This window comes from Podarcis pityusensis (assembly GCF_964106645.2).
Source record: "Podarcis pityusensis genome assembly, chromosome: 10".
Classification (NCBI taxonomy): Eukaryota; Metazoa; Chordata; class Lepidosauria; order Squamata; family Lacertidae; genus Podarcis; species Podarcis pityusensis.
Window position 1 is genome coordinate 35,188,106 of NC_138035.1, and position 27,482 is coordinate 35,215,587.

At 39.9% G+C, this 27,482-nt stretch overlaps 1 protein-coding gene across 2 annotated transcripts in view; it reads right to left on the reverse strand.

The window, feature by feature from the left end:
• Positions 1-27,482, reverse strand: part of ANO4 (anoctamin 4) — a 142,350-nt gene that overhangs the window by 52,474 nt on the left and 62,394 nt on the right. For both annotated transcript variants that reach the window (XM_081024212.1, XM_081024213.1), the window contains 3 exons: positions 20,126-20,236; positions 14,344-14,480; positions 12,716-12,874 (listed from right to left, as the gene is read on the reverse strand). In XM_081024212.1, the coding sequence (XP_080880338.1) occupies positions 12,716-12,874; positions 14,344-14,480; positions 20,126-20,236 (407 nt within the window). The remainder of the gene's footprint in view (positions 1-12,715; positions 12,875-14,343; positions 14,481-20,125; positions 20,237-27,482) is intronic.

A 27,482-nucleotide genomic window follows, 5' to 3' on the forward strand; every position in this document is an offset into this window, starting at 1 on the left:
GGTTTTTATCAACAGTATATTTCATCATACTTTCTCTTAGAATAACAAAAATTAAAAAAAGGTTTTGTCACACTCAAGCAGCAGTTAAATTATGCAGCCAAGAAGAGGAAAATAGTCTTGGCTTGCTTATAAGACCTGAAAATATTCAGGCTTAGAAAACAACTGTTGGGTGTGGGGAGATCACTTGCTAAAAAGAATGACACATTTTCCAAATATATTTTACAAATTGATTTTACAAGTTATCCTACCAATATGTGGCGTTATCTTATTGGTAAAGTATTATTTTGAAGTTTGAAGCTGAGATATTTTATTAGCCTGTAATCTGAATAAATAGTTTGCAATCCACAGGACTTAAGTCCCATGGAACACAGTGGAGCTTCTGAGAAAGCATGCATAGGATCTAACTGTAAAGCAAGCTGAGAAATCTAATAGTTGAAATAAATAATTCAGCTTTAAGTACGACTTTAAAAAACCCCAAAAACAACAAATTCTTAGTACACAAAATTGTGGAGAAAAAACTGAGAACATATTTGCAATATCTGCTAATGTATCAAGGAAAGTCTGTGGGAGCTTCAGATACTGAGTGAATATTTCCATTTGGTAAGCTACCCCAATTTCTGTCTGCCTCCACACCTATGTTACCTCATCATCCTTTCAGCTCATTGAGTCTATTTTTCCACTTTTACGAAAAGCTAAGACTCCTGAAATCTCCTGTGGAGATTCCCCAGAGTCGTCTGCGACTGGACCTAACGGTCAGGGGTACCTTTACCTTTTAAGACTCCTGAAATCCCCTGTGGATATTCCCCATGTCCTTGCATCTCACTCCTGAGAAAGAAAAAGTGTTTTCATTTTCCCACCTTATCCCAGGCTCCCTTTTAGAAACTACAGACTGCTGCAATAGAAGAAAAAGAGCCTAAGAGTCATTGGTTCCATCCAGTTAAGTGGCCACATGACCTAGAAGCCCAGAAGCATCCCATTCCATTTCGTGTTGTCTCTATAAAGCTACAACCTCACTGCTGCCAGCGTGTGGCTGCACTCTGCTATGTGGCTTTTCACTAGTGTGGGCAGGTAAAAAAGAGGAGAAGGCTTCTGTGCCTGCTGTGTAGGAGAGGGAATTTCAGCAACAAGTGAAATTCTAATGCATCTGCTGCACTTTCCACTTCCTGTTTTGCATCTAGCCACCCTGGTTCACCGCTGTCAGTCCTTTATAAAAACTGAATCCGCCCCCCCCCGCTAAATTCTGTAAGAAAACCCTAAATAAATTGGACTGACAAAGGTTGCAAATTGTTTAAATGTATGCAATGCCTTCTGCATTATACTGGGATAATTTGGATTATTTAGTTGTATAGTGTGAGGTTTTAAATTCAAAGCCTGGGTTGCCAGCATATCATTATGCATCCAAGTAAAAAACAAAATACTTTTGCTTCATGAAATTAACATCTTTGGGGCTTTGAGCACTGCCATAACAGTGACTTGATGTAACAAAGCATCTTTAAAGACACAAGGATCAAAACAGACAACATTTAGTCAGTTCTTCAAAGAATGTTCATTTTAGAAACCATGACATTCATCTTTTAGAACATGAGAAGTGCATAAAACATCAAAGCAAAACAAATTAAGATATATTTGCTATGGCTCTTGAGAACAAAAATAAATAAATCACATGACTTGTTTTAGTATAGTACAATTGCTAGCAAACTGTCAAGTGTCTGTTGCTGTGAAAGTTGCACAGAACATTCTGCCTCACCCACGTTTCATTGCAAGCAGATTTGATTATTGCAACAGAAAAGTTAAACAAAACGAGAGTCTGATGGGTACACATTTATTTCTTCTCTAGAGGCTCAGTCCCTCTAACAATTTGCAGGTTCACCACACACACATGGAAGTGCGCAAGTCCTTGCTCGCTTGTAGGTACATTATGTAGCTTGCAGGACCATGGCTTCAGAAGGAACTACATTATAGGGTTCTTTATATTTAGCTTTCTCAATTTAGTTTTTCCATGTCCCCCACCCCCAGAATTTAACTAATGGACCATGCAATGCAATGCTTAGAAAATCCCTATGGTTTAGAAGCATATTGTTGTAGAACTACAGATGTTGCAACTTGGGACAAACTAAAATATTTGGTGCCATTCCCCTTCTCATAATCCACATGTGCAGACTTCTACAAAGAAGCTGATATATGGCACTGCACATTCCACACATGGTATGTCTCCTTCTGGCAACTCCTGCAAGCCAAGCTGGTGCCAAATGTATTGCTCTGCTTTCCTTTGGACCACATCAGAGAGGCCAAGAGTGGGGTCTTGTTATCTGGGCAGCCCAGGACCTCCATAGACACTGCCCAGGCCAGGCTTGCACCATGAGGTGGTCACTTCAGTGCTGCAAACTGCACATGCATATCTATGATGTTCTCCGTTTGCTATCCTTGCAATAGTGTTCAAGCCTGGGTTCTTTAAAATCTCAGATGACAAATTTGAATGTATCTACACATACTTATCAGACAGATCATAAACAAAAAGTTTGTTAATTGACTGCCACCCCAACATAAAAACCCAAACACTATGTAGTGAGCTACCAAGCTAATTTTAGGGAATGGGCATGCTCTTATCCACAAGAGAGATGGAGGACACAATCAGTTTTAACAGCACCAGACACTGGTTGCAAGTCCACAGGTTGCAAGAAGATTCAGCTGTCCAACATGCCTAATGGATAAGCAATGTCAGAGAAGACTGACAAGTGCACACACATCTCTTTGGCGGGTACACATATATGGAACAGCACATATGCATATTGGTGGTAGATACAGAGTATTTTTTTTAAATTATATGCCTCAACCCTTTTACTGCTTCTCCTCACAGTGAGGCATCTTGGCACTGTAGCACAGAATTTACCTAAAGCAGAAATTTTAAGTTTATAGGACAAAGTAGGCAACCACTTTAGGGCATTTTATGGTTGCTTCTATCTTTGTTTTCAAAGACATCTTAATTCATGGAGGAAAAATACCATTTAGAAGGGTTTGAAGTATACAGGAATATAATTAGTGTAATAGATTCATGCCTCTGGAAATGGATGTTAAAATAGTTCATCGTGCTGCAGGGAGCTGTAGACGCTGATGTAATTAGGTAAAGCATGTTCCCAGCAGGGACATGTTGAACTACAAAAGCTATAGTTGGCATTGGGATGGCTTCCACTTTCCAGAGATAGGGGGGCTTTTAGTCTCACATCCTCAAGGGAGGCACACTTCTGACTCCCCTCCCTCCAACCATAGCAACTCCATACATGATAATTTCAAAAGCAGTTTATCAAGCTGGGCAGGTGTCTGTTGATATGATAAAAAAATATTCAGAAGACCCATTGGTTCTTTCAGTACCATCAACCATGGTATTCTTCTGGAACAGCTATCGGAGTTGCAAGTTTGTGGCACTGCTTTGTGGTGGCCATTTTGAGAGGGTGGTACTTAGTACTGTTCAGCCCCATGGAGACTCTATGTGAGGTTCCACAGGGTTTGATTTTGTCAGTAGTGGCACCCCACATGTGGGATGTTCTGCCCAGGGAGGCATCTTTATTTTTAAGCACCAGGCAAGTACTTTTCTTTTGGGGGCCCTTCATTTGAAGGGTGGCATTGTGGCCTCTTTTTGTTGGGTGGGAAGAAATGGCATTCCTCAAAAGATTCAAGGAAGAGTGAGATAAAGTTATGAAAGATCACAGACAACTGCATTCTAATGCCTCATTTTTGGCTGACAAGTCATTGTGAAGTCTATGAAAAGGATAGCTGGCAGTGAACCCTCACCTGCTCAATAGGTATTCATTAGTTTGTATATCATTATTGAAACAAGGACTTTATTAAATCCCATAAGGGACTACTTACATTTACTCTGTTAATGGATTTGCATTTCAAACTAGAAGAAACCTTTGCCTAGGGCAACTGATCTTTGGATGTCTTCTAAAAGTTAAGCCCTCATGGATTACCTGCCACTTCACAAGATGAAAATCTCAAAGGTAATTAAAGAACAAATGTCTGGGAGGACTTCAGCTCATCCTGGAAATATCTGCTTCTCAAGCCCATTGCAAAAGGCAATTTCCCCCCTGTTGCTTACATCAGGCCAACAGTAACCCTACCTTAGTAACCCTGCCTCAAAAGTCTGATGTTTTGCTGATGGTTTACCATTCTGTTCTACCCCCCAGCAAATTGTTGCCAGGCTAGCCTCCAGAGAAAGTTGGCTGGTATTATTTCCACCCTTGCTGAATTCATGATTTTATGTGTTCGCTCAAATTATAACCCTTCACTGAATATAGAGGTTATGGGGTGGTCTGTCCCCCATAACTCGTAAAGTATGGTTGTTGTGTATATTTATAATATTTCTTTGTTTTATTTGTTAACAATTGCATTTCTGATCGTTAACCACCCCAGTTTAACACAAACTAGCTCTGTGAAATAATATGGAACGTGCCTTATTGTGTATAATAACAATTCATTCTTGTTTTCTTCTCCCACAGTGTTAGAACTGTAAGAATATAAAAGCCCTGCTGGATCAGACACCCAAGTTTCCCAAGGACCATTTGGTGAGAGACTTAGTCAAAATCTTTTTCAAAGTCCAAATATATAATGTCTACTGGATAATTCCCATCCAGATGCTTGTTCCCACTCTGAAATAACATTAAAAGGTCAGTGAAACAGGACTTACCATTGCAGAAACCATGTTTATTCTTTTTCTATATGTTTTATGTATAGGCTTTTCCTATATGCTTAAACATGCTTCCCACCAATTTACTAGCCTCTAATTCCCAGGATCCCATTTTAGAGAAAGATATAGCCTTTAGAGAAAGATATAGCCTTTTACGTATGCCTATTAAAGTCAATGTCACAGTGGTGTGTGCAAAACTGATGTCAGGGATTGGCAGGGCTCTGAGGAGTGGGTGGAAGAGGTTGCGGGGCCAGAAGCTGATCCGGGGGAAGGGGTTGGCGATTTATGGGGTTTTGTGCCTCCTACAAGGCAGGGGGCAGAGCTGGAGGTTAGGGGGGAATTGGAGCAATTGGAGAAGGGGGAAGAGGTGCAGGAGGCAGAGCAGGGACTAGGAGGAGGATGCTCCAGGAGCTAATGCAGAGACATTCTACTGTCCTCCAGGACCAGGAAGGACTTGAAGAGTCAGGCACAGCAACAACTTCAGTGGAGAAGTCACAGGCTGCTTGCGCTTGGACCGTCAGATGAGGGTACTTAAGTTTGGGTGTAGGTGTGGCCACCCATTGCTCCAACAGTCCAGCTTGAAATACAAGCCTGGGGAGGGGTATCAGCTACCTAGCCACCAGAAGTGTGTGTGTGCATGTTTAGTGCACCTCTGAAGCTACTGTAGGTTGGTGCTTTGTCAATAAAGAATTAACCTGCCAGATGTTTATGTGCTCAGGATAATGATGGAGGATTTATCTGCAATTTCTTCTACACTACACCAGCCAGTGTGGTGTAGTGGTTAAGAGTGGTAGTCTCGTAATCTGGGGAACCGGGTTCGTGTCTCCGCTCCTCCACATGCAGCTGCTGGGTGACCTTGGGCCAGTCACACTTCTTTGAAGTCTCTTAGCTCCACTCACCTCACAGAGTGTTTGTTGTGGGGGAGGAAGGGAAAGGAGAATGTTAGCCGCTTTGAGACTCCTTAAAGGGAGTGAAAGGCGGGATATCAAATCCAAACTCCCCCACTTCTTCTTCTTCTTCTTCTTCTTCTTCTTCTTCTTCTTCTTCTTCTTTTGGAGCACTTGCAAAGTCCTTTGAAGTCTCTGAATTGTGCACAAGGAATGCTCATAATCCCCAATGGCAAGCAGAGGGGTGTTCATCCATCCCTTGTATCTATTTGGGAACAAGCTTTCTGCCTTCTGTCTGGAGTGTCACTATCACCAAAACTCCAAAATAGAATGAGGAGGGATGTGCCTTTCAAATTTGGATGAGTATCTAATAGTTTAAAATATCTAAACATGCAGGGTGAAATCACACTGACCCTTTGAAGTCAATGCCAGAGACACCATTATCTGAACAGAAGGAATTTTGTAGAGGAGTTCAACAAGCTGCATGTTATTAAACAAATGTGAAGAAGTATGTAAAACATAAATAGGATGATTTAGCCAGTTTCTTAGTGGCCGCCTCCTTTCTCTAAAATGTTTTTAATTGTGTCCAATGTGAGCAAAAAAAGTGCTAACTAGAAGTCAGTGATATGGGCAGTGGCAGAGCTTCATGCTCTGGCACTGGGGTCGGAGAGCAGACGGGGGCCGGGCTGGCGAGCATCCCGGGGGCATGGCGGGCCGCCTGAGGGGGCGTGGCGCCCAGCATGGGTGGGGGCAGCCGCAATGGCACCCCACCGGGATCCCGCTGCCAGGGGTGGTGTGCTCCCCCGCACTCCTCTTCCTCTGCCAGTGGATATGAGAATTATTTAAGAAAAGCAACACAAGAAATGCTAAGAGTGGCATCGGTGACTCAATGTTTATTCCTTCCCTGTGGCTGATTTCACATTTGCAGAGTTTACAATATTTTTTTTTTCTAACTGCCAGCTTTGCAAACGAAACTTAGATTCAGAATATCAACTTACTCTTTCCAACAATCATGTCAATGCTGCATTAAGTATGCCATGGCTAAAACATCAACAATAATTCTGCCATCTGGTGTGTGAAGTGCAATGAAATGGGACACATCTACCCCCAGCGTTCAGCCTGGACACTGAGATCCAGCTCCGAGGGCCTTCTGATGGTTCCCTCACTGAGAGAAGCCAAGTTACAGGGAACCAGACAGAGGGCCTTCTTGGTGGTGACACCCACCCAGTGGAATGCCCTCCTACCAGATATCAAGGAAATAAACAACTACCTGACTTTTAGAAGACATTTTAAAGTTTTATTCTGTTTAATATTCTGTTGGGAGCCACCCAGAGTGGCTAGGGAAACCCAGCCAGATGGGAGAGCTATTATTATTATTATTATTAACAACAACATTATCATCATCATAACTGCCTTGGCTTCTGCAGGGTTAACAAGAGGATTAAGTAGCTTGTTATAAAAGCAAGGAAGTGGGTTTAATGTGCCAAAATAAAGCGAGCAAACCTTTTCACAAAATCATTTTCTTCAGTGTAATCATATGTAAAGGTATGTTGTTGTTGTTGTTGTTGTTAATATTATCCTTAACTAGTATTTATAGCCTCTCTCTTCCCTTTGGTGGACTGTTATCAGGAATCACTCAAGGATGTGCACTTGTTATATCTGTAATTTCTCCTTCCATTCATCACATTAACATGAGTTAAAGCTAAGATATTACTGAAAATATGAGAAATGGCTCAATACAAAGAATGAGAGGAGAAATATTGTTCCTCAGTAACCCAGACCCTTGAAAAACAAAACACAAATTGTTTTGGTGAGCATTATCCTACTTCAAGATGAACTCCAATGAATCTCAGGATAGTAAAATATCCCAAAACAAAGCCATGTGTGTTGTGTCATAAGAAAAACACTCAGGTCTGCTTCCCTGAATCTGTTTTTTTTTTTTTAAGCCAATGCATTTTTTTTATCCCAATACATTAGTACTAGCTGGGACAAATAAAAATTCTTGTGTCAAAATTTATTATGTTTCTTGGGATGTTTCCTGTCTCAGGCTCTGTTTTAAAAATCCAATTCTGTCCCCACTTACACATACGATGCAATTGCATCTTGCACTGGGGTTACATTGTGGGAATGGCATGTGTATGCAAAAACGTGTATACTCAAACCATCCTCTTGGAACTACCCTCGCTTTAGCAATCGTACCTTTCAGGGCCAGCACACCAAATAGGTCTTCGCACTTAAGCTTATAAGCTCTCTGCATTGCTTACCGGGCTCTGGGAGACTCTCATGAGACCTTGCAGGGCCACGTGAGTTATCACGAGACCCTCCCAGAGCCCATGCGAAAGCTTCCTGGAGTCCAGTAAGCAAGTCTGAGAGCTTAAAAGCTTATGCCACACCAGGAAAACCCTGCCCCAAAAGAGCTTTCAAGCTTCTGCCTTCTTTGCATTAAATTTGTGTGATTTCAACCAACCACGTAAAATTGAAATCGCACATGTTAAATGCATGTAAGCTGCAGTCATAACTGTACATCTCTTGATCATTTTTTTGAAGCCTAAAGCTTAAGTGAAAAAGAATGGATTTTCAAAAGACTTTTGAAAGAATGGCTGGAACATATAAGCACAAAATATGCAGCATATCCCAGATCTCATATTTATTTAAAAATCATGCACTGTTCAAATCCTTCCAGGATTATCTATTCATTTTTCAGCTGAAATAAATTTCATTTGAAACTATTTGCTCTCTGCTATTCATGCTAAGGTGAATTTCTCTTTTATGTTTTTAGCTTTTAAATACATTCTGAGAATCTGCCCTGGCAATGTAAAATTTCTCTTTGAGCAATTCATCTGCACGATCTGAGTTCTACTAAGAGCAAATTTATTCTTTGGGTGCCCTATCTAGCCAAAAGAATACCATCCGCACACAATACTTGGGCAGAATGTCAAGGTTAGCAGAAGTACAATGTTCAGAAAGAAAATGCTAAATGGGTTAAAAACCCTGCTAAACAGGCCACAGGCATGCATCTGTAATACGCCCTATTCTATAGGCTCTATTCTATCCCTGGCATCTTCAAGCAAGACTAGAATAGGCTTCCGCCTGAAACCACTGGAAATCCACTGCTAGTCAAGACAGATGGTCCTGACCTAGGTGGACCAATTATCTGTCTTGGTATAAGGTAGGCTCACCATGTTAGAAGCATGAACAATATTCATAGCAAGTAATCTAATTCATCCTGCTCAACAAACAACGGATGAAATCCACAAATCATTTAAGTGTGTTTTAATCTCATAGAACTAAAATAATAACACTTAACACTGCCATAGTGCCTTCAAGTGTTCAAAGTACTTCACTCTTTTTTCCCCTTTTGATTAAACATTATTATAGTTTTCAGCATAACATGGGAAGAAAAAGCAAAATACAATTCAAAAGTACATAAAAAATTCTGTTGAACCATTGGGTCTTATTAGGGAAATCAAGTATATACTGGGATAAAATGTCCTTTAACCAACTTGCAGTTTATATAACAAACAGCACTTTAACAACTCAAGAGAGCAAAAAACCATAACACATTTTAGAAACATATTCTCTACATCTACCACACTGAATAGAATCTATCCAATTATTCATATATAAATCTGGCCTTTGACCTTGCTTACTCCTTAAATCAGTCAATTTTGCCATAGAAGCATATTTCCATAGTTTTTCATACCAGTTTTTCATATCAGTTACAGACAGTATGCATGGTTGGCTCCTCTTCTTAGCACATGCAATCTTAGCAGCTGTTATCATATATTAATTAATTCTTTATGTTGTGGTCTTACTGATTCCTTCCCATAGTTCAACAAGAACTGACAAGGAATTTCATACCCTAATATTTTAATTATAATCTTCTTCCTTTCTTTTTCTTTTGCCATATTTCATTCCCACAACAAGCGATATAAATCCTCTAATTCTTTCTGCATTTCCAGCATCTTGATGAGTAGTCCTTATTAATTTCCCTGTATTCTAACAGGTGTCATATACCACCTACTCACCAATTTACAGCAATTTTCTTTTATTGTCATGTGTAGTACTTCACATGTCTTAACTAGCTATAGTATGAGCAATCCTAAAAGGCAAGTGGGTATTATTATCTCTATTATGGAAAAACTTATGTTTGGCGAGAGTAACTTTTCTAGTGAGTTCATGGCAGAGGTGAAATTTGAAACAGAGATTCCCTGAGTCATAGTTTCCTTAGCCATGTCAGTGCACCTGTTCTACAGAAAGGGATCAATTTCAATAGACTTCAAGGGGATCATATGGAAATGTATGCCGGAAGGTTACTTAGGGTTAGTAAGATGCTTCCGTATGGAACCGTGAATGAGATTCTACATTATTTTTGGGCCCATTTATCTGGAAAGGTTTAAACAAATGACCACTCTATATGTAGGTGCTCATATGATCACCTTTTAAAAGCCGATCAGTAAGTGCCTCTCTGAAAAAAGGCTTTTACGTGCACTTAATTCTCTGGACTGTTCCCAGTTTGTCTAAGTCATATTTCACATTGATCTTTTTCCCCAGGCTACATTTTGCAAATCATCTTTTTATTTGCAAGCCAAAACATTATGAAAAAAGGATATGGCTGAAAATGACTTCCTTTCCCAATAATTCACTCCAGCTATAATCAAAGCAGCTACCCTGGGAAATAGTGGCATGGCTGTGGCAGAACTGGCACTGTCCTGAAGCATTCTCAGTAGCGTAGTAGAGAGGTAAAGTATAAGAGTGCGGCTTGAGAACTTTTTTTCCAGAGCAGGAGTCATGCCATCATCTGCCAAAGTGCCAGGATAGACCTTGCAAGTGAATGAGGCAATAACAAAACTTCTAAGTTTACTATGTTTGCAGCGTAGAGCATCTGGCTTCCAGATGTTGCAGAACTACAACTCCCATCAGCTCCAGAAAGCATGGTCAAGGGCCAGGGATGATGCAAGCTGTAGTTTAAAAGCATCTAGAGTGCTAAAGGTTTCCCACACCTAGTAGAGAATGATACCAAACACTATTCTATGGTAAGGTAAAAGGGTAAAGGACCCCAGGACGATTAAGTCCAGTCAAAGGCGACTATGCGGTGTGGCGCTCCTCTCACTTTTCAGGCCGAGGGAGCCAGGAGACAGCTTTCCAGGTCACGACTAAACCGCTTCTGGCACAACGGAGGACTGTGATGAGTGCCAGATTGCACAGAAACACTGTTTACCTTCCCACCACAGCAGTACCTATTTATCTACTTGCACTATTCTATGACTGCCAGCTCATCCTAATACATAGGTTATTTTGCTATGTACTCTGTGTATCTGCACGTGTGCAAAATAGATTGGTTAACTTTTTGGACTCTTGCTTGGGAGTGTGACTTTTGGGACTCTTGTGTTCAGTTTCTGCACTTCAATAGTGTCTCTACATTGCTGAGTTTCTTCAAAACATTCTAGCAGCGCTGAGTAAGGAGGAAAGTAGAGGTGGTACAGAACATGGCTGCCTGAGAAATTCTCCACTAGACTCCTTGTTGGGGCTGCTGGACAATCAGATCATATTACATTTCTGGGCACAGTCCAAACAGCTGGTTTTGGCTTTTGAAACAGTATGATCTAAGGTGGGGTGCAACAGCAGTATTACCAACATATAAATATATGGTTTTTCAAAAAGCAAGTAAGAAATGAATACTCAAACACATGTTTGGCTTAAAGGTGAGTCTCATATTGCAAAAGTTTGAAGATACTCCTATGCTAAATGGTTTCGATACTGGTCATTTGGACGAGTATCTACACCTATCTGAACCTGGACATCTTTTAACATTAGCTCTGAAGGCATTATCATGTGCCTGCCTTTAATATGCTTTGATGCTTATAACTGTTGCTGTTAGCAAAGTTACTGTAATTCTGTATATTGAATGCTGCCTTGCTGTATTTTACTGAAAAGTCCAATCTACAAATATCTAATTAAACGAATAAATAAATAAAAAAATAAAATCAGATCTATTAGTGCATTACAGAGCCTGACACCCTAACAGAGCTCAAAGGTTACTATCCAGTGGAAATCCCTTTTTCTTCTTCTTCTAGCCAACAGACTTACTTACACACAGATAACAGTGTTTTGTTGAGATCCACACCTGTGCTTAAAATCCACATTAAAACAACAAAACCTCATTTTGATCATCCTGAAGTTTAGAAATGTTGAGCGATGCCAAACTACAAAAGAAGTCACACACCAAATCAAATGGAATAAATGAGAAATAAAGCTGGGTATCAGTGAGACAATAAAATGAAAGGAAGTGAATAATGAAATGTCACGAGTTTTGTTTGAGATGTATATGTTGCACTATAGAAGAACATTAGCTTGAGAAAGGACCGTTCCAAGAAAAAATGCACCCTAGCTTCGGAAACAGTAATGCTTTTAACTTTCTTCTATCATTGCAGTCAATACTGCATAGAAGTATTATTTCATTATAACTTGTAGACACAAAAGCCTGTTCCAATAGTCTTCAAGTGGAATTGTTTAACAATGCATATTTCAGTAGTGAAGACTCTGGGTTGTAAAAACTGAGAAACAATATTGTAAAACCTTCCCTTTGATTCTATGCAATAAATGTATATTAGAATTATGGGCTACGCAGCTAAAGAAAAACCATCAAAATACAGTCTTTGGCAGCAAGCAGTAGAATTCATGAGCGTTCACAGTATGCAACAATGGAGTAATTTTTACATGCTGAGTTTGTCATATATACTTTAAGAAAGAAAGTATATAGCTAAGCAAATAGAGAGAGAAATGTATTGTGGCAGGTTCATGAAGAATGACCTGTGCAAAGTGCTTAAGGCTTTGCAAGTTTCTTACAACTCCATTGTGTCCTAAGTCAGCCACCCCCAACCTGATTTCTTCCAGATGTTTTGGATCACAAGTCCCACCAGCCCCAGCAAGCCTGGCCAATAGTCAGGAATAGTGGGAGCAGGTCTGGCAACTGAAATGTTTAGAGCTGACATGTCAAGCTGGTTAGTATAACTACAAAAAAATGAAAAGGGGTCATGGATCAAATGCGTTAAATCATTAATTGCATGGGAATATCCTTGTTTGCATAAAGTTTACAAGCAGATTTGAATTTTGAAAATGTTCCTTAGGGAATCCTTCTTACCTCTTTCTCCATTTGAAGTCCTTCTGCTCTGATATTTCTTTCAAAAACTTCTCTTTTCTCATTCTGTGGGTTGGATTTTCTGTACACCAAGAGGTAGTCAATCCGGCATTTTCCATCCCTAAAATACAGTCCACTGGTTTTATTTTTTTCTGGTACTCCCTGTGAAGAAAAATCAGATCATTTGTTCCATTCTTTATATTAGTATTTGATTTAACACTATTCACGCAAGCAAAAGGATTTCAATATAAAGGTCTGATATATAAAACATGATAATCACTAAAGTTATCAGATTAACATTGCATCATACAGCTAGATGAATCACACCTCATCAGAATCTCCCATATAAACCAGTCTGCCAGATCTCATCCATGGCAGAAGCTCAGCAGGTAGGTATGCAGGACAGGGTCCCATCAGTTGCAGAACTCAACTGTGGAACTCCCTGCCTCAGGAGACTCATGTGACCCATTGACATTTAGATACCCATGCTTTTGGAATAAATAGCAACTTAATTTTTTTGTTTTGTTGCTGTTATTACTTTTTAATTATTAGCACTGTTATGTTTTTAATTTTGTTTGCTACCTACCTACTGTGCAGGACAGAAAGGCAGGATAGAATAAATATGATATTCATAATATGACCTTCCACAAGAATGGCATGCATAGTTCTTTCCTCTACAACAATCTTATGAGGTAGGCTGAGAGAGAGTTTGGAGGTTCTAGCAGGGGAGCGCAGCTATTGTATACCCTTGACCGAAGAACGGTACACTCCTTCTATCTGGGATGGTCGTCCTCTTCCACCGAGCACGCAGCTTCAGGAGGGACGCACATGGAGCGGTGAGGGAGGAAGGGGACACCCGCCTAGCCAGCCAGATCAGCCGATTCAACCCTGGCAATCAATGGGGTGACCACAACAGTTCTCAAACAAACAAGCCAACTAGCAAATATTGGCACATTTAGGGGATGTTTTAGGCAGGCTGCAAACCCGATAAGGAAAGGAGAAAAGGGAAGCAGTGTCATATCTCAAATACTGACAAATCTATATGCCAAATGAGAATAATTTACTTATAATTATTTTCTACAAGTCCATTTGAAAAAAAATGATGTTTGCACCTTCACGCACAATGTATGCTATATGTAAGAAATACCGTATTTTTTGCTCTATAAGACTCACTTTTTCCCTCCTAAAAAGTAAGGGGAAATGTGTGTGTGTCTTATGGAGCGAATGCAGGCTGCGCAGCTATCACAGAAGCCAGAACAGCAACAGGGATTGCAGCTTTCACTGTGCAGCGATCCCTCTTGCTGTTCTGGCTTCTGAGATTCAGAATATTTTTTTTCTTGTTTTCCTCCTCCAAAAACTAGGTGCGTCTTGTGGTCTGGTGCGTCTTATAGAGCGAAAAATACGGTAGTTAAATCTGCTTGCTTTATTTCAAATAGTCAAGAATAAGGTGTGCCAAATGTCTGGAACCTCTCTTCCATTGTCTGCAGATTAATGAAATCAAGGTTAACTTTGATTTTAGTGTTAACTTTATGACTGGGTGGGTCTGCGAAGCAAACCTTTGTAAAATCAGAGACGACCTGAATTTCAGCAATGGAAACCCACAAATAAATTAGAGAGATAAAGCTTCTTACCTCTCCCACTGCCTCCAATCTGCTAGTATCCTCTGAAGTACTGGTCAAATTACCATGGTGAAGCAAAGATTCATCATCCTTGGAAGGGCTGGCTATGCCTTCTAATTCATCAAAGAAAATATTGACATCCTTGGCTACTAAAAAGCAATAATAAAAAATAATACATCAACGTTGAAAGTAATACTGGCTTTGCCCACAAATATGAAATAAGATCTCAACTTTGTATATGTTTCAGACATCAAAGTCAACATAAATCATTTGCATGTCGCAAATTATCTGTGCTAATAATTAGTGCTAATAAGTAAATCTACAACAGTGATATTATGTATCCAACAGGTCAAAGGTGGTGCTGAATGTCCACAGCAGCTTCATGGCAGTAGTGACAGGTGTGTATGTCTCCCTCACTTAATCCACAAAGTGTTTCCAGCCCTCAGTTGAATCTTGTAGATTTGTAACCTCTGGATGGAATTCCACCCAAATTTATACATCAAAGTTTTCTGAGACAAAGCCCTGCTTTAAAAATGGCAAAACATGACTCCAAATAGCATCTAACACTTGTGCCTGGCTAAATATATCATACAGCTTTTTTTAAAATATCCCTGTTTGCTCTGTATAAAAAGTCAAATCTCAGTATGTTTATATTTTTCCTTTAAAAAAGAAAGAAAAAAAGGCTGGTGAAAACAAACCAGAGCAAAGTCATACGTAGTACTTGGAAGATTTATAGGTTTTCCATTATCTATTCAATACAATATACAAAGTGTCATTCCAGGTCTTTACGGGGAAATAAAAATGGCAGCCAGCAGCAGGAGAGAGGCAGCAGTCTACATCCCATGCACCCACCCAGGGATGTACTTGTACCTCTACCTTTTCATTTGAAACCTGGACTTTAGGAGTCTTCATCGTTAAAGTTGTGGAAGGTTTTAATCCTCGTTTGAAATGAAAAATGTTGAACTCGCTCTTCCCTTATTGTTTTTCCCCTCAGCGTGGAACGTCCAGAAAAAAGACTCCGCCCCTTCACAGCAGCACAGCCAATCAGGTTCAAAATTTTACTGCCACAAGCACAGTACATCTTCAGTCATGGGGCGAGTGCCTCCAAACAGCTCACAACTAACTGGAAGCTTGCTTTCTACTTATTGCATCTGCTGAGCTCCCCCTGCTCCCAGTTGTTTTTAAATTTATTTTTTAAACTGATTTCCCTACTATTTTCAAATATGCCATCGTATTTCAGTTTACATGGAGACCAACAAACGTCACACATACAATTAGAAAACTGCATGCAGTCAAAAGCAGTGCAATTACTACACACATTCTGAATGAGCAAATAGGCTGTGTTCCAGTTTGTTGCAGCAAAAGCTTCTCATCGCTGTTTTATAATCTCATAAATCCAACTTTTACATATGTGCATTTGGACGCACTGCACAGGAGAAGCACAAAACTGGTGTGAAGCGCACAGCATCCCTTTCCCTCCCTACAGATTTTTAGGAAGAATTCCATTACCAAATCTGTTCCCTTTTATTCAGAGGCTGCTGAAAATACATCCACCAACGTCAGGTAAGCATTTAGTCCGGGTGGTTCATTCACCAGACTGCCAATGACTATCCTCACAGTGTGACATCTTACACACAGTGAGTGAGTCAGCAACACATCTCTTCGCCTCCTCGCTCCACCTTTTCTTCTAAGAATGTCCAGGAACATTAAAAAGGTTGTAGCACAGAATTCATATCCTTTTGCACCCTGGTGTGGCAATTTCAACAGAAAGCATAGGTAACCTTTCAACATTTTTTAAAAAAGAATATTTGATTATATATATTTTTTTCAGAAAAAAAGAACTTTAAAAGGATATGGCATACTTTTCCTTTTTTTACTTGGATTATTCTAATGTTGTGGTCTTCTTTTGGAAATTCACCTGTGCCATTAGCTGTAATTAAGCCACCCATTCTACAGCACTGACACTATGCACCAGAATGCTAAATTCAGTTTTGATACTAATAATATCTGAGTAAGGCACTGGGAAAATCAAGGGAGAATGTTTAATTATGAATACACTGCTATAAGTAATTCAGGGGGTAGGAGTGGAAAAATGGGGAAGCACCCATTCTACTCAGTTTGGAGAGGTCCTTTTCAAGCTCTTCACAGTCTCAGGGGGTTGGACTAGATCAGGGGTCTGCAACCCGTGGCTCCGGAGCCGCATGTGGCTCTTTTACACCTTTGCCGCGGCTCCGGGGCGGATACTAGCGAGGGGAGGAGGCGCATTGTGCGCCCCGACACTCTCCACTGTGGTGGGCGCTGTACTGGCTGTGACGTCGCATGGGGGCGGTGCGTGCGTTAGTCACGCACCGTCCTGACGTCACCTTCCCGTCCCCCGCCTGCTACATTGTAAGGGGCATGTACGTTGGTCACTGCATTGAAAGGGGGCATGTACGCTGGTCACTGTTTTGAAGGGGAGTGAAGAACACACACACAAAAAAAGGTAACTTGTTAATTTAACGTTTATTTCTATGAGGAGGAGTAATTCTGAGGGGTCAAACAAAGAAATAATTTAAAAAGTGACAAAAAAGTTATTTTTATAATGACGAGTTTTGTGGCTCCCAGTTTTTTTTTCTTCGGAAACGGGTCCAAGTGGCTCTTTTTATCTTAAAGGTTGCAGACCCCTGGACTAGATGATCCTCAGGGTCCCTTCCAACTTTACAATTCTATGATTCTTTTTGTTTTAACAGCTTTGAGCAATTTAGTATCATCAGCAAACTTGGCTACCTCACTGCTCATTCTAGTTCATTTATGAACAAGTTACAAAGTGCAGGACCCAATCTTGATTAAGTCCAGGGTTGCCACCACTCTGGTTGGTTCCCACACCAACTGTTCTGTGTGTGGATACATCACTCACTGTATCCACAGACAGGACTCTGGCTTATGGTTTTTATGACTTGGTATGGTTTTTGGTGGCCGCATTCTGTAAGACTGCATTTTAAACAGGTTTGTGCAAACGGTGCTTACTGAGAAAATGTAACGTTCAAGTAGAATGCAGAATATTGTTAAACCCTTTTCATTATAATAGACAGACACACTATTACATGAGCTAGAGTTCACAAGGGCACAAGCACTAATGGGAAATGTTTGAAATAGCTTCTGGTATCATTTGTGTGATCTTTCGTTGCCTGGTTTTCATTCTAGAGAGGATGGCAGCCAAAGGTTCAACAGAATAACATATTAAAAAGAAATCTGTTTTTCACCAAGATTAAGGGGGGAAATGCAATGGCTGCTGGCTTGCCATGATTTTTATTGTTCAGCATCTAACAATGCTAAAGTTAAGATTGTGAGATAATATAATGCAAGAATAGGGAAACAAATCCATGTAAAAAAAAAAGTAGAGCATGAAAAAATGTGGTTTCCAAGTAACAAGTAGGGACCACAAATGTAAGCATTTTGTGCCTACTTTTTTTTAGGGGTGTACACTTGCTATGCCGCTTTTATTTTTGACACATAAAGGCTACAGCCCTATGCAGGAGAGCACATTTGAACTTGCTGCTCAATACTATGCATACTTATCTGGAAGTTGTGTACATAACACGAAAATCTTTTTGCAGTTTGGAGCAGCTGCAAATAAATAAACTCCTCTTGTTCCTTGGAATTCCTAAACTAATAAATAACTCCATTCCAAGAGTGTGAATTCTCAGCAGCCTTGTTGAACTTACTGCCATGTGTGCCATCACACTACAAAGCCTGGAAAGCCAAGGACCAAAATGGAGAATTTTTGTTCAAAAGAGTGAAATGCTTCATTGCTTCTTCTTTATGTGACTTTTCATTTGTAAACAAAGTGTTATTTTAAGCACTGTGTGTTCCCTTTTAATTAATGTGAGCTGCTTTGGTAAATTAGATTATTTGGCTGGCTCTTTCCAGACAAAATGTATTAAAATTGTCTCCATGCCACTTTTTAGGGCCTCCCAAGGCAGCTCATGTACAAGGCAAAACAAAAACACGTGATTACACTAAACTACCTATCTATAAACATTTTACAGTAAAAGGACAGTGTGTCTTACAAAACTAAGGTAAACAATTTAAAAACAGCAGCAATCTAAACCATCAACATTTTTTTCTAAATATCTATCAAAACGAACAATATCAAAATGAAATGCATATAGAATAGGAACATATCACAACTAATAAGAAATATTTTGAACCAGACTTTTAGGAACTACATCTGTAAAGCTAAAACTAAACACAAAAAGAAACCTTTGAATTGTGAAACAGTGGTAAACTATATTAACACCAGGAATATCTATGCCTGTCACATACCAACACACCTTTAAACCTGTTTTGAGAACTGAAGTGAAATAATTATGGCTTTCTGAACTAATATTTTGGTTTTAAAATTCTAACTAGTCTGAACAACAATGCCAGGCTTTCTAAATGTCTAGTAGTACGTAATATAAAAATGCAACATGTTTCAACAACCAATAGACCAGCTCACTTTTTGCTCTTTTCTTATAAATATTTCCTATTTGTTGCTCACATTTGGTTAAATATCTAATTACAAAGGGTAATTTGATTTACACTTTTACACTTGGGAAAAGAAACAGAGAGTAAGACGCAGTTGAGAACTCTTTACAATTGAGAAAAACATAGACAAGAGTATGTACCCCCGTTTTCTCTCTCTTTCTGCCACCCCTTCCTCGGCACACTCATGAAATTAGGCTAATGGTCACATTCAGCCAAGATGCCACCCCCCGCTGTATAGTTAGTTAGGTAAGTAAGTAAGCATTGTGGCCTTCTCATAAAAATATATGAGTATCAGCACACATGGAACAGTGTATGCACCCCAACATTGAAAAAAAACCTCCCTCTCTGTGCATGGTTTTCCTGGGGAAAGCACATTAAAAAATGTAAAAGTTTCTGAACAAATGATCTTTTCAGAGCCTTTTTTCATCATAAATGTGTTTTAATTTCACCTCTGCAATCCATCACAGAAGACAACTTGTTAACAACCATTCCTTCTACCTTCTTCAAGGCTCAGATGCTTCCAGATTGGTGTTTATTGGGATTGTTTGCTCGTCATGCATGCAAGCTCTTCTCAGCATAAACACGACATTGCCCATCCATATCCCCCCCCCCAATTTATTTAGGATTTACTTTCCATGGAAAATAACTTGTTGTCAATGCCCCATTTGTGATACCTGAATGATTCATTTGCAATATTAAGCCCCTGGCTGTAAGAGCTGTTCAACAGTGGAGCAGCCCTCTCCTCCTGGCACTAGACATTATCAAATCTGTTCTCATATGGGGTTGGCGGGAGTGGAGAGGAGGAGGCAGCTGCTTCCAGGCATGTATTGCTCTCCAAGTGAGATCCTCTGTAGGCAATCAGACACATTGTGAGACTCTGTACCTTTGCTGAAGGGTGGAAATTCTACATGTGAAAGCCCAACACATGTTTGGAAACAACCCTTTTCTACGTGAAATCTTTGAGAACCTTTTTCTTTTGTTGAAAAGCAGTACATAAATATTCCAAAGAATGTTTCTACCTGATCTGCATGCAGATCCCACTAAGAAATAAATAAAAGCTAATAAAGATTTACTGACAATTTCTTCATAAGTCCTTTTACACTGAAATCTGTAGATCTGAATCCACCGCTTAATACAATGATTTTCATTAAGCCACCTTATCTGAATCACACTTGTATGCGTTGTTGTTCCTTTCCCACCTCCCCCTTTCAACTAATCAAGTATATATTCATTTCCATTAACATTTCTACAATGTTAAGAATCTGAGCCCCACAGAGTAACTTACTTTCTTGTATTGCATTAAGTATTTCTGAAAAGTCCACATCTCTCTTCTGAGCATCAAGTCTTATTGATATTTGTGTTTCCAGGTGACGACCTTGACAATGCTCTCTTCCTTCTAAAGAAATTGAAGAGATTGGCGGAGTTTGCAATAGTTTAGTAGTGACTCCAGTGAAGATGGGTGGGAAAGAAACAACGGTTGCAAACACTAAAGCTGCCTGGAATAATTACTTTTGCTGTGCAGCGCAGGGAAAGTCAGTTTGAGAATACATTTATTGAATTGTAACACCCACAGCATGCTGCTGATGCCCTCCTCCCCATAAAGAAACAGACTTTCAGCTACCTACACTCATCCCCGCAAATAAGAGCCTCATAGAGGAGATTTTTGGCCGGGAGTGAAAGAGTTAAACTTCTCTTCCCCATAGTTACTGTTGACATAACAAAACCATCCATTTGGCTGCAATTTATACAAGAGAAAACATGCATTAGTACAATCATATCATGCCTAGTTTGACCCTTAACAGCAACACAATCATTAAATGAAAAGCCAGAGGAGTTGGGTGTAAGCCAGTTTTCTCCTGGGTAGACTCAACTAAACTAACACAGATGTAAATTTATTTGCTTTTAATATTATAAATCTATTAATGATTCTATACTAAATTATCTCTGGGAATCCAAGGCATTTTATGATCTTTGTAACATTAAATCTGTTTTTCTGTTTGCTCAAATATTCTGTATGTTGCTTCGAAAACAATTGAACAAGGAAGATGTAGCCCCTGCTTAATGCAAACCTCTGTCAGGGGTTCTTTAGCTATGATTTCTACACTGCAGTGAGTTGGACTAGATTATCCATTGGGTCTCTTCCAACTCTACAACAGTGGCGGACTTGGGACTCTCAAATTTCAGCAGTACAGTGGTACCTCGGGTTACAAACACCTCGGGTTACAAACACTTCGGGTTACAGATTCTGCAACCCAGAAGTAGTACCTCGGGTCAAGAACTTTACCTCAGGATGAGAACAGAAATTGCACAGTGGTGGCAGCAGGAGGCCCCATTAGCTAAAGCGGTACCTCAGGTTAAGAACAGTTTCAGGTTAAGAACGGACCTCCAGAACAAATTAAGTTCATAACCAGAGGTACCACTGTACCTTGTGCAACATTAAAATTTGACGCCCACCACCTCTCACGCTCCATTCTACAGCATTGTTGTGGTGCCCAGTCAGCTGACCCACTACCCTAAAACCGCCTCTGTTTACAGTTCTATGATTCTATGAATCGAATTTTCCATTTGGAAATATTGAACTTTACATTATTTGAACAGACATTCCCCTTTATTAAATTTGTGTATTAATAATATATACAGTGGTGCCTCGCAAGACGAAATTAATCCGTTTCGCGAGAGTCTTCGTCTAGCGGTTTTTTCATCTTGCGAAGCAATCCTATTAGCGGCTTAACGGATTAGCGCTATTAGCGGTTTAGCGGCTATTAAAGGCTTAAAGGCTTAGGGGATTAGCTGCTAAAAGGCTATTAAAGGCTATTAAAGGCTTAGCGGATTAGATAAAGGGGGGGAAAAGCGAAAAAAAAATCTCAAGACTCGCAAGACATTTTCGTCTTGTGAAGCAAGCCCATAGGGAAATTCGTCCTGCGAAGCAACTCAAAAACGGAAAACCCTTTCGTCTAGCGGGTTTTCCGTCTTGCGAGGCATTCGTCTTGCGGGGCACCACTGTATTGCTGTTAGTTTGGAGGATTCAATTGTTGAAGTAGCCAAGCCAGCTTCTTGGGCCTAAGTATGGTCCTTAGTTTGACAAAGGATGTTGCTCTGAGCCTGAGAGCAAATAGGTGGTCCCTCTCCCTCACTGGCTGGCAGCAAGAAGAACAATAGCTGGAGTGGTTTCTAGCTGGGCTAGAAGCAGGCAGAAAGCAGAAAATGAACCCTGTGTAATTCTGCAATTTCATATGTACTGTAAATTCTCTAACACGACTTCCCTAATCCGGTGTCCTCCAGATGTTGCTCTCCATGCTGTTGGAGGCTGGTGGAAGTTGTGGTTCAAAGCATCTGGAGAGTACAGCATATTCCAATGCATGCTTACTCTGAAGTAAGCCTCAATGTGCTCACTGAGATTCCTCCCTAATATGCATGTTTAGGGCTGCCACATAACTGAGTAGGGAGATGAATTTATTTTCCAATCCAAAACTAACTGTTCCTCTAAGTCAAGGACACACTGTGTTAAAAACATAGCTATCATCAGTACTGACTCTTCTCTGATTCATGCCTCACTATACCTCTCAGTCGCAAAGATCCATACACTGAAACAACTCACACCCCAGGTTTTGACACTGGTGCTGAAGTAACCTCATAAGGATGTGAATAGCTTCTGGGCATGGATGTCCGATCTCTTAAAATGTTTAAGATCTTGACTCTGTTTTGAATTCTTTTTGTACTCTGATGGGTAAAGTCGTACCTTGGTTCGTGAACATCTTGCGAGTTGAACGTTTTGGCTCCCGAACACCGCAAACACAGACGTGAGTGTTCTGGTTTGCAAACGTTCTTTGGAACCCGAACATCTGACGCAGCTTCCAATTGGCTGCAGGAGCTTCCTGTAGCCAACCAGAAGCTGCGCATTGGTTTCTGAACGTTTTGGAAGTCGAACGGACTTCCGGAATGGATTCCATTCAACTTCTGAGGTACCACTGTATTCTGTTTTGAGTTTTCGGGGGGGGGGGATACAAAAAGGGACGTGAATAGCTGGCAGTAGAATCCAGTCAGCCTCATCATTGGAGCTTTACCTGCTGAATTTGCTGTCTGTAGAAAGTTGTAATGAAATGGGGCTTAATCCCAATCACATTGGCTTTACTGGATTGTGGATTGCTCTTGGAACTAGATCACACATTTTCTTTCACCATGGCAACATCAAGCTCATTCCAGTATGTATGGATATGGGAAGCATAACAGTGAAATAACAATTTCAACTATAACAAGTTCCGACTCTAAAACAGAACAAGCAAATAAGCAGAGAAAATGTCGAAATCCAATACAGCCTGTGACAAATATGAAGATGAAAGCAGCAGGAAGCCAAAGCACATCACTTCACCCAGCTGGTATTGTAAAAGGCAAGCTTCAGCATGCCAGCTGAAAGCATCTATAAAATGCTGCAACAATATAGGATGCCCTAAAAAGGATGGATACCTTGATGCAAAGATTTATTGTGTGTGAACTGTAAAGTGTATTTAGAAAAAAAACTGACAGATGCAAAAGAACCCATTTTCAAAATCTAATCGTATGCACAACACAATATTCCTAAATTGCCTTTCTGCACAGTGAAAATTAAACAATTTTTTGTGTGTCATATACTATATGGGCAGGAAGAAGGTAAACATAATTTGATGGTTTGCTGTTAATTCCAAATAAAGGCATTCAATCTTTAAATTGAGCCTAAATAGTCTAGCGACTCTAGCCAGCAAAATTACAGGCTGGTGGCTGCAGAATCCACTACATATATCAGCAGGATGATGGAGAACAACTCCTTGCCATAACATGTGAAATGACTTTAAAACAGCAGTAGTTAACATGGTGCCCTTCAGATACTGTTTGACTGCAGCTGTGGCTACCAACACTTTTGAGCCCACTGGGACATTTTGAAGCTTAATCTGTTGTGGGCGCCACATAACCACCCTGCAATCACAAGTACTCACACAATACACAACTACGCCGATCAACTGCAAGCACACAAGTACACCTCCACACCTATGCTATGACACACACCTCTGCACAACACAGAGGACCTTCAATCAAACAGCAACATCCTCTCTATGCAATCACAGAACTACACACCAAGATAATTAATGACTGGTTTGTGCTTTGCTTTTCTCAGAATCACCCAATAAACTATAATACTATACTGAAAAACTATTGTATATACTATGCCAGAGCTAATACTTGTAAGAATCCTAAACACCAACTAGTCACATGGGAGACTATGTAGAATTAAGGATTTCTTTAGCAGTACAGTCAGGCTCAGATGCTTCATAAGGCAATGCAGGACCGGGACAATGCAGGTCATTTTTGCTAAGCCCGGACACTCTAGACATCCCATCTGAGTTTAGGCCTCAAGAAGTGCAGCTACATGGATGTTAAGCAGCAAGCAAGAAATAACTCCCTCAATCATACTAAAGAATTCCAAAGCATGTTTTTTTTTCTGAGACTCTCACATATGAATATCTGCCTGCTGAACAGGTCATGGGGGTGGAATTAGTGCAGTTGTATATAGTCACCCCTTCTCTAAAGGAGTATTATAGCACTGGGGAAAGTACTGAAAAGAAAAGAAAACCACCAAGAGGTGGATCACCTACCTCAGGTGAGGCCAAAGCTTGGCACCATCCCTGTGGAACGCCCTCCCTTCAGATGTCAAGGAAGTAAATAACTTTTAGAAGACATCTGAAGGCAGCCATGTTTAGGGAGGTTTTTAAGGATTGATGTTTTTATTATGTTTTAAGATATGTTGTAAGCCGCCCAGAGTGGCTGGGCTGGGGAATCCCAGCTGGATGGGCAGGGTATAAATAATAAAATTATCAATATTATTATTGAAGTCTAGGGATGATGACTAAAGAGGACATGATTTAAGTTTTTATAAAATTATGAATGGTAGGCCAAGAGTGGACTGAGAATTTTTCTCTCCCTCTCTCATAATACTTGAACTCAGATTACACAATGAAATTGATTGGCAGCAGGTTCAGAATGGACAAAGGAAATGCTATTTCCCACAATACATAATTAATTTATGACATTCACTACCACAGGATGTAGCGATGACCACTAGCTTAGATGGCTTTAAATTCATGAAGGGTACTTCTGTCAATAGCCAGCAAGCGTGACAGATAAAGGAAACCTAAAGCCAAGGACAAACAATGTGAGAGAACTGTTGCTTTCTTGCCCTCCTTCTAAGCTTCTAGAGACATTTAGCTGGACACTTGTTGAGAAGACGTTGCTAGACTGCATGGACCCTAGGCAATCCCAGCAGCATTAATTTTATGTTCAAAGAAGAGCACTCTCAGAAAACAGGCAGAAATACTATGACACCTTCCTCTACATCTCCAAAAGATCTCATGAGATAGAAAGCCATGGAAATATTTCTGCAATTCTCCAAAGTTATGTGTAAACCAGGGGTGGCTAGACTTCAGTTTTGTAGGATCTACCTTGTGAAGCACCCTGTGATCTATGGATCAAGGGTGGTACACAAATTTAGTAAATATTAATAATAAATAAAATAAAATAAAGAATAACTATTAGAAACAAAGTGCATCTTTGGTTTTTGCTCTCAATCTGTGCCTCCTAAATTGCATGAAGTAGGTGAACCCACCTAATTACACTAGACCAAAACCTACATAAAAGCAAACATGGATGGATGGATGGATGGACTAACAATGGTAGCAACAACAATAACAATATACTCACAAGCAATTTCCAGTGAAAAGAACAGTTGTTGTTTATGATGATTTCTTTGTATTGTATAATTCAGTGCCATTTACAGAACATGAACTGGAACCTTTTGACTCAAATCAGTTACGAGAAGCTGTGATGATAACACCTACTACATTTTGTAAATTAATAGGTAGCATTTATATTCTTTTTTGAGTGCTCAGAACTTTCAGCATACCTTGCCTCTCAGTAATCTTTAAAACAACCCTATACAGTATCTCAGTATTATCACCACCTTATTGCAGATGGAGTAGATTGAGCTTGAGAGACAGTGGATTGGTTAAGGTCCTCTACATTCATGTGGTAGAATTTGGACCAGGTACTTGTCAGTTCACACAGCTTATTCTGAACTCCACTGCCTCTTTAGATACTAAATATCAACCCTATGGATATTTGTAATGGAATGGGCAGCTTTTTTAAAAACAAGTCCTTTTTTTGCATTGATGGATTATATGCAATGTAAGTAATGATAAACGGTGCTTGCAGATTTGTTATTTTGCAACTGGAATTCAATGGCACAATGGCAAATTCATGCTGTGCAGTTAAAGTGGATTTGCAGCTCTTGTGCAACAAATGCACTTCCCAAAAGAAAAGAAAAATCACAACTTTTTTCAGTAAGGGAAGTGGAAGGAAAATGTACTAGAAAATGTGGCATGGCAAGTGCTTGATAAGACATCATACAACTTCCTTGCAAATGAAGCATTAATGTTCAATAGACAGACAATCTGGAAGTGACCAGATAAATACAGATGTCTGCATCCTGCAGTGACTGCTTCAGTTTTCCAGTTTTTGCTTTAATTTCACTGTGGAATAGAGTGTTACCAGAGTTTCAAAAAAGATATTGTCATATTCATCATGCTCTAGATATCAACATCCAAATTCAGAGAAAGAGATCTGCATGTGGAAGCAGCCTTCCACTTGAGTATCAGGAACTGCAACTTGAACGTGCATCCAAAAGCAGGAATCGAATCAGCTACACATTGCATGATTTTTAATGGCATATACATTCCAGTGAGTGCTTGAATAGGTATCCCTTCCACATCCAAATGCTCACATTTAAAGTAATTGTAATATTTTTGTAACTCACCAGAGCACCACTTGGTCAAGAATGCCCATAAGTATAAACAATCAATAAATAATGCAGTGAGGACAGGTGTTTTCCACATTCAGACCAACATCTGATTTTATGTTCTCAGTTCCTAATCTCTCTCTACACACACACACCAATGTGAGTGTAAATGTGTAATCTATGTTCTTTAGACTTTAATATGCAATTGTACATGCAGGTTTCTTTCACCCTCAAAAAATAATTTGAGTCAGATAAAAGGTGACTGCCTAATACAAATAAGAAATCTCATGATTTCCTTTAAATGGTGCAAATCTGATATGTAAATAAGTAGCAGCAAGTAGACAGAGATGTACTGCTGCCAATATACTTTCCTGATCAGTGCTGCATTTCTTAGAAAAAAATCATCTTCTTAGCTTTTGGAAGTTCCAACTCACGAACTTCTTTTTATAATAGAAGAACAACTCAATAGATTAATATACCAAGTTCCGAAGTAGAGTGCCTGAATGGGAAGGAGACTGTTTTCCAAGTCAATCTGTGTCCTGTATACTGATTAAACATTAAAACCAGTCATTTGATTTAAGTAATGAACAAACAGCATGAGTAGCTGAACTGTTGGAAATAGCTCATATGGACGGCAAAACCACTATGTGTATAAAATCCTATATCCACACGAACACATTTTTTCTCCTGAGGCTTAGCTCTTCAGAAAATGGATTTATGCCCAGCAGATTTCATAAGAGGTGAAAAGATGGGCAATAATCCTGCCTTCTTAGGGGCTTTCAGTGCCAAATTGCCAAATAGGCAGAGTAGGCACTGGCCA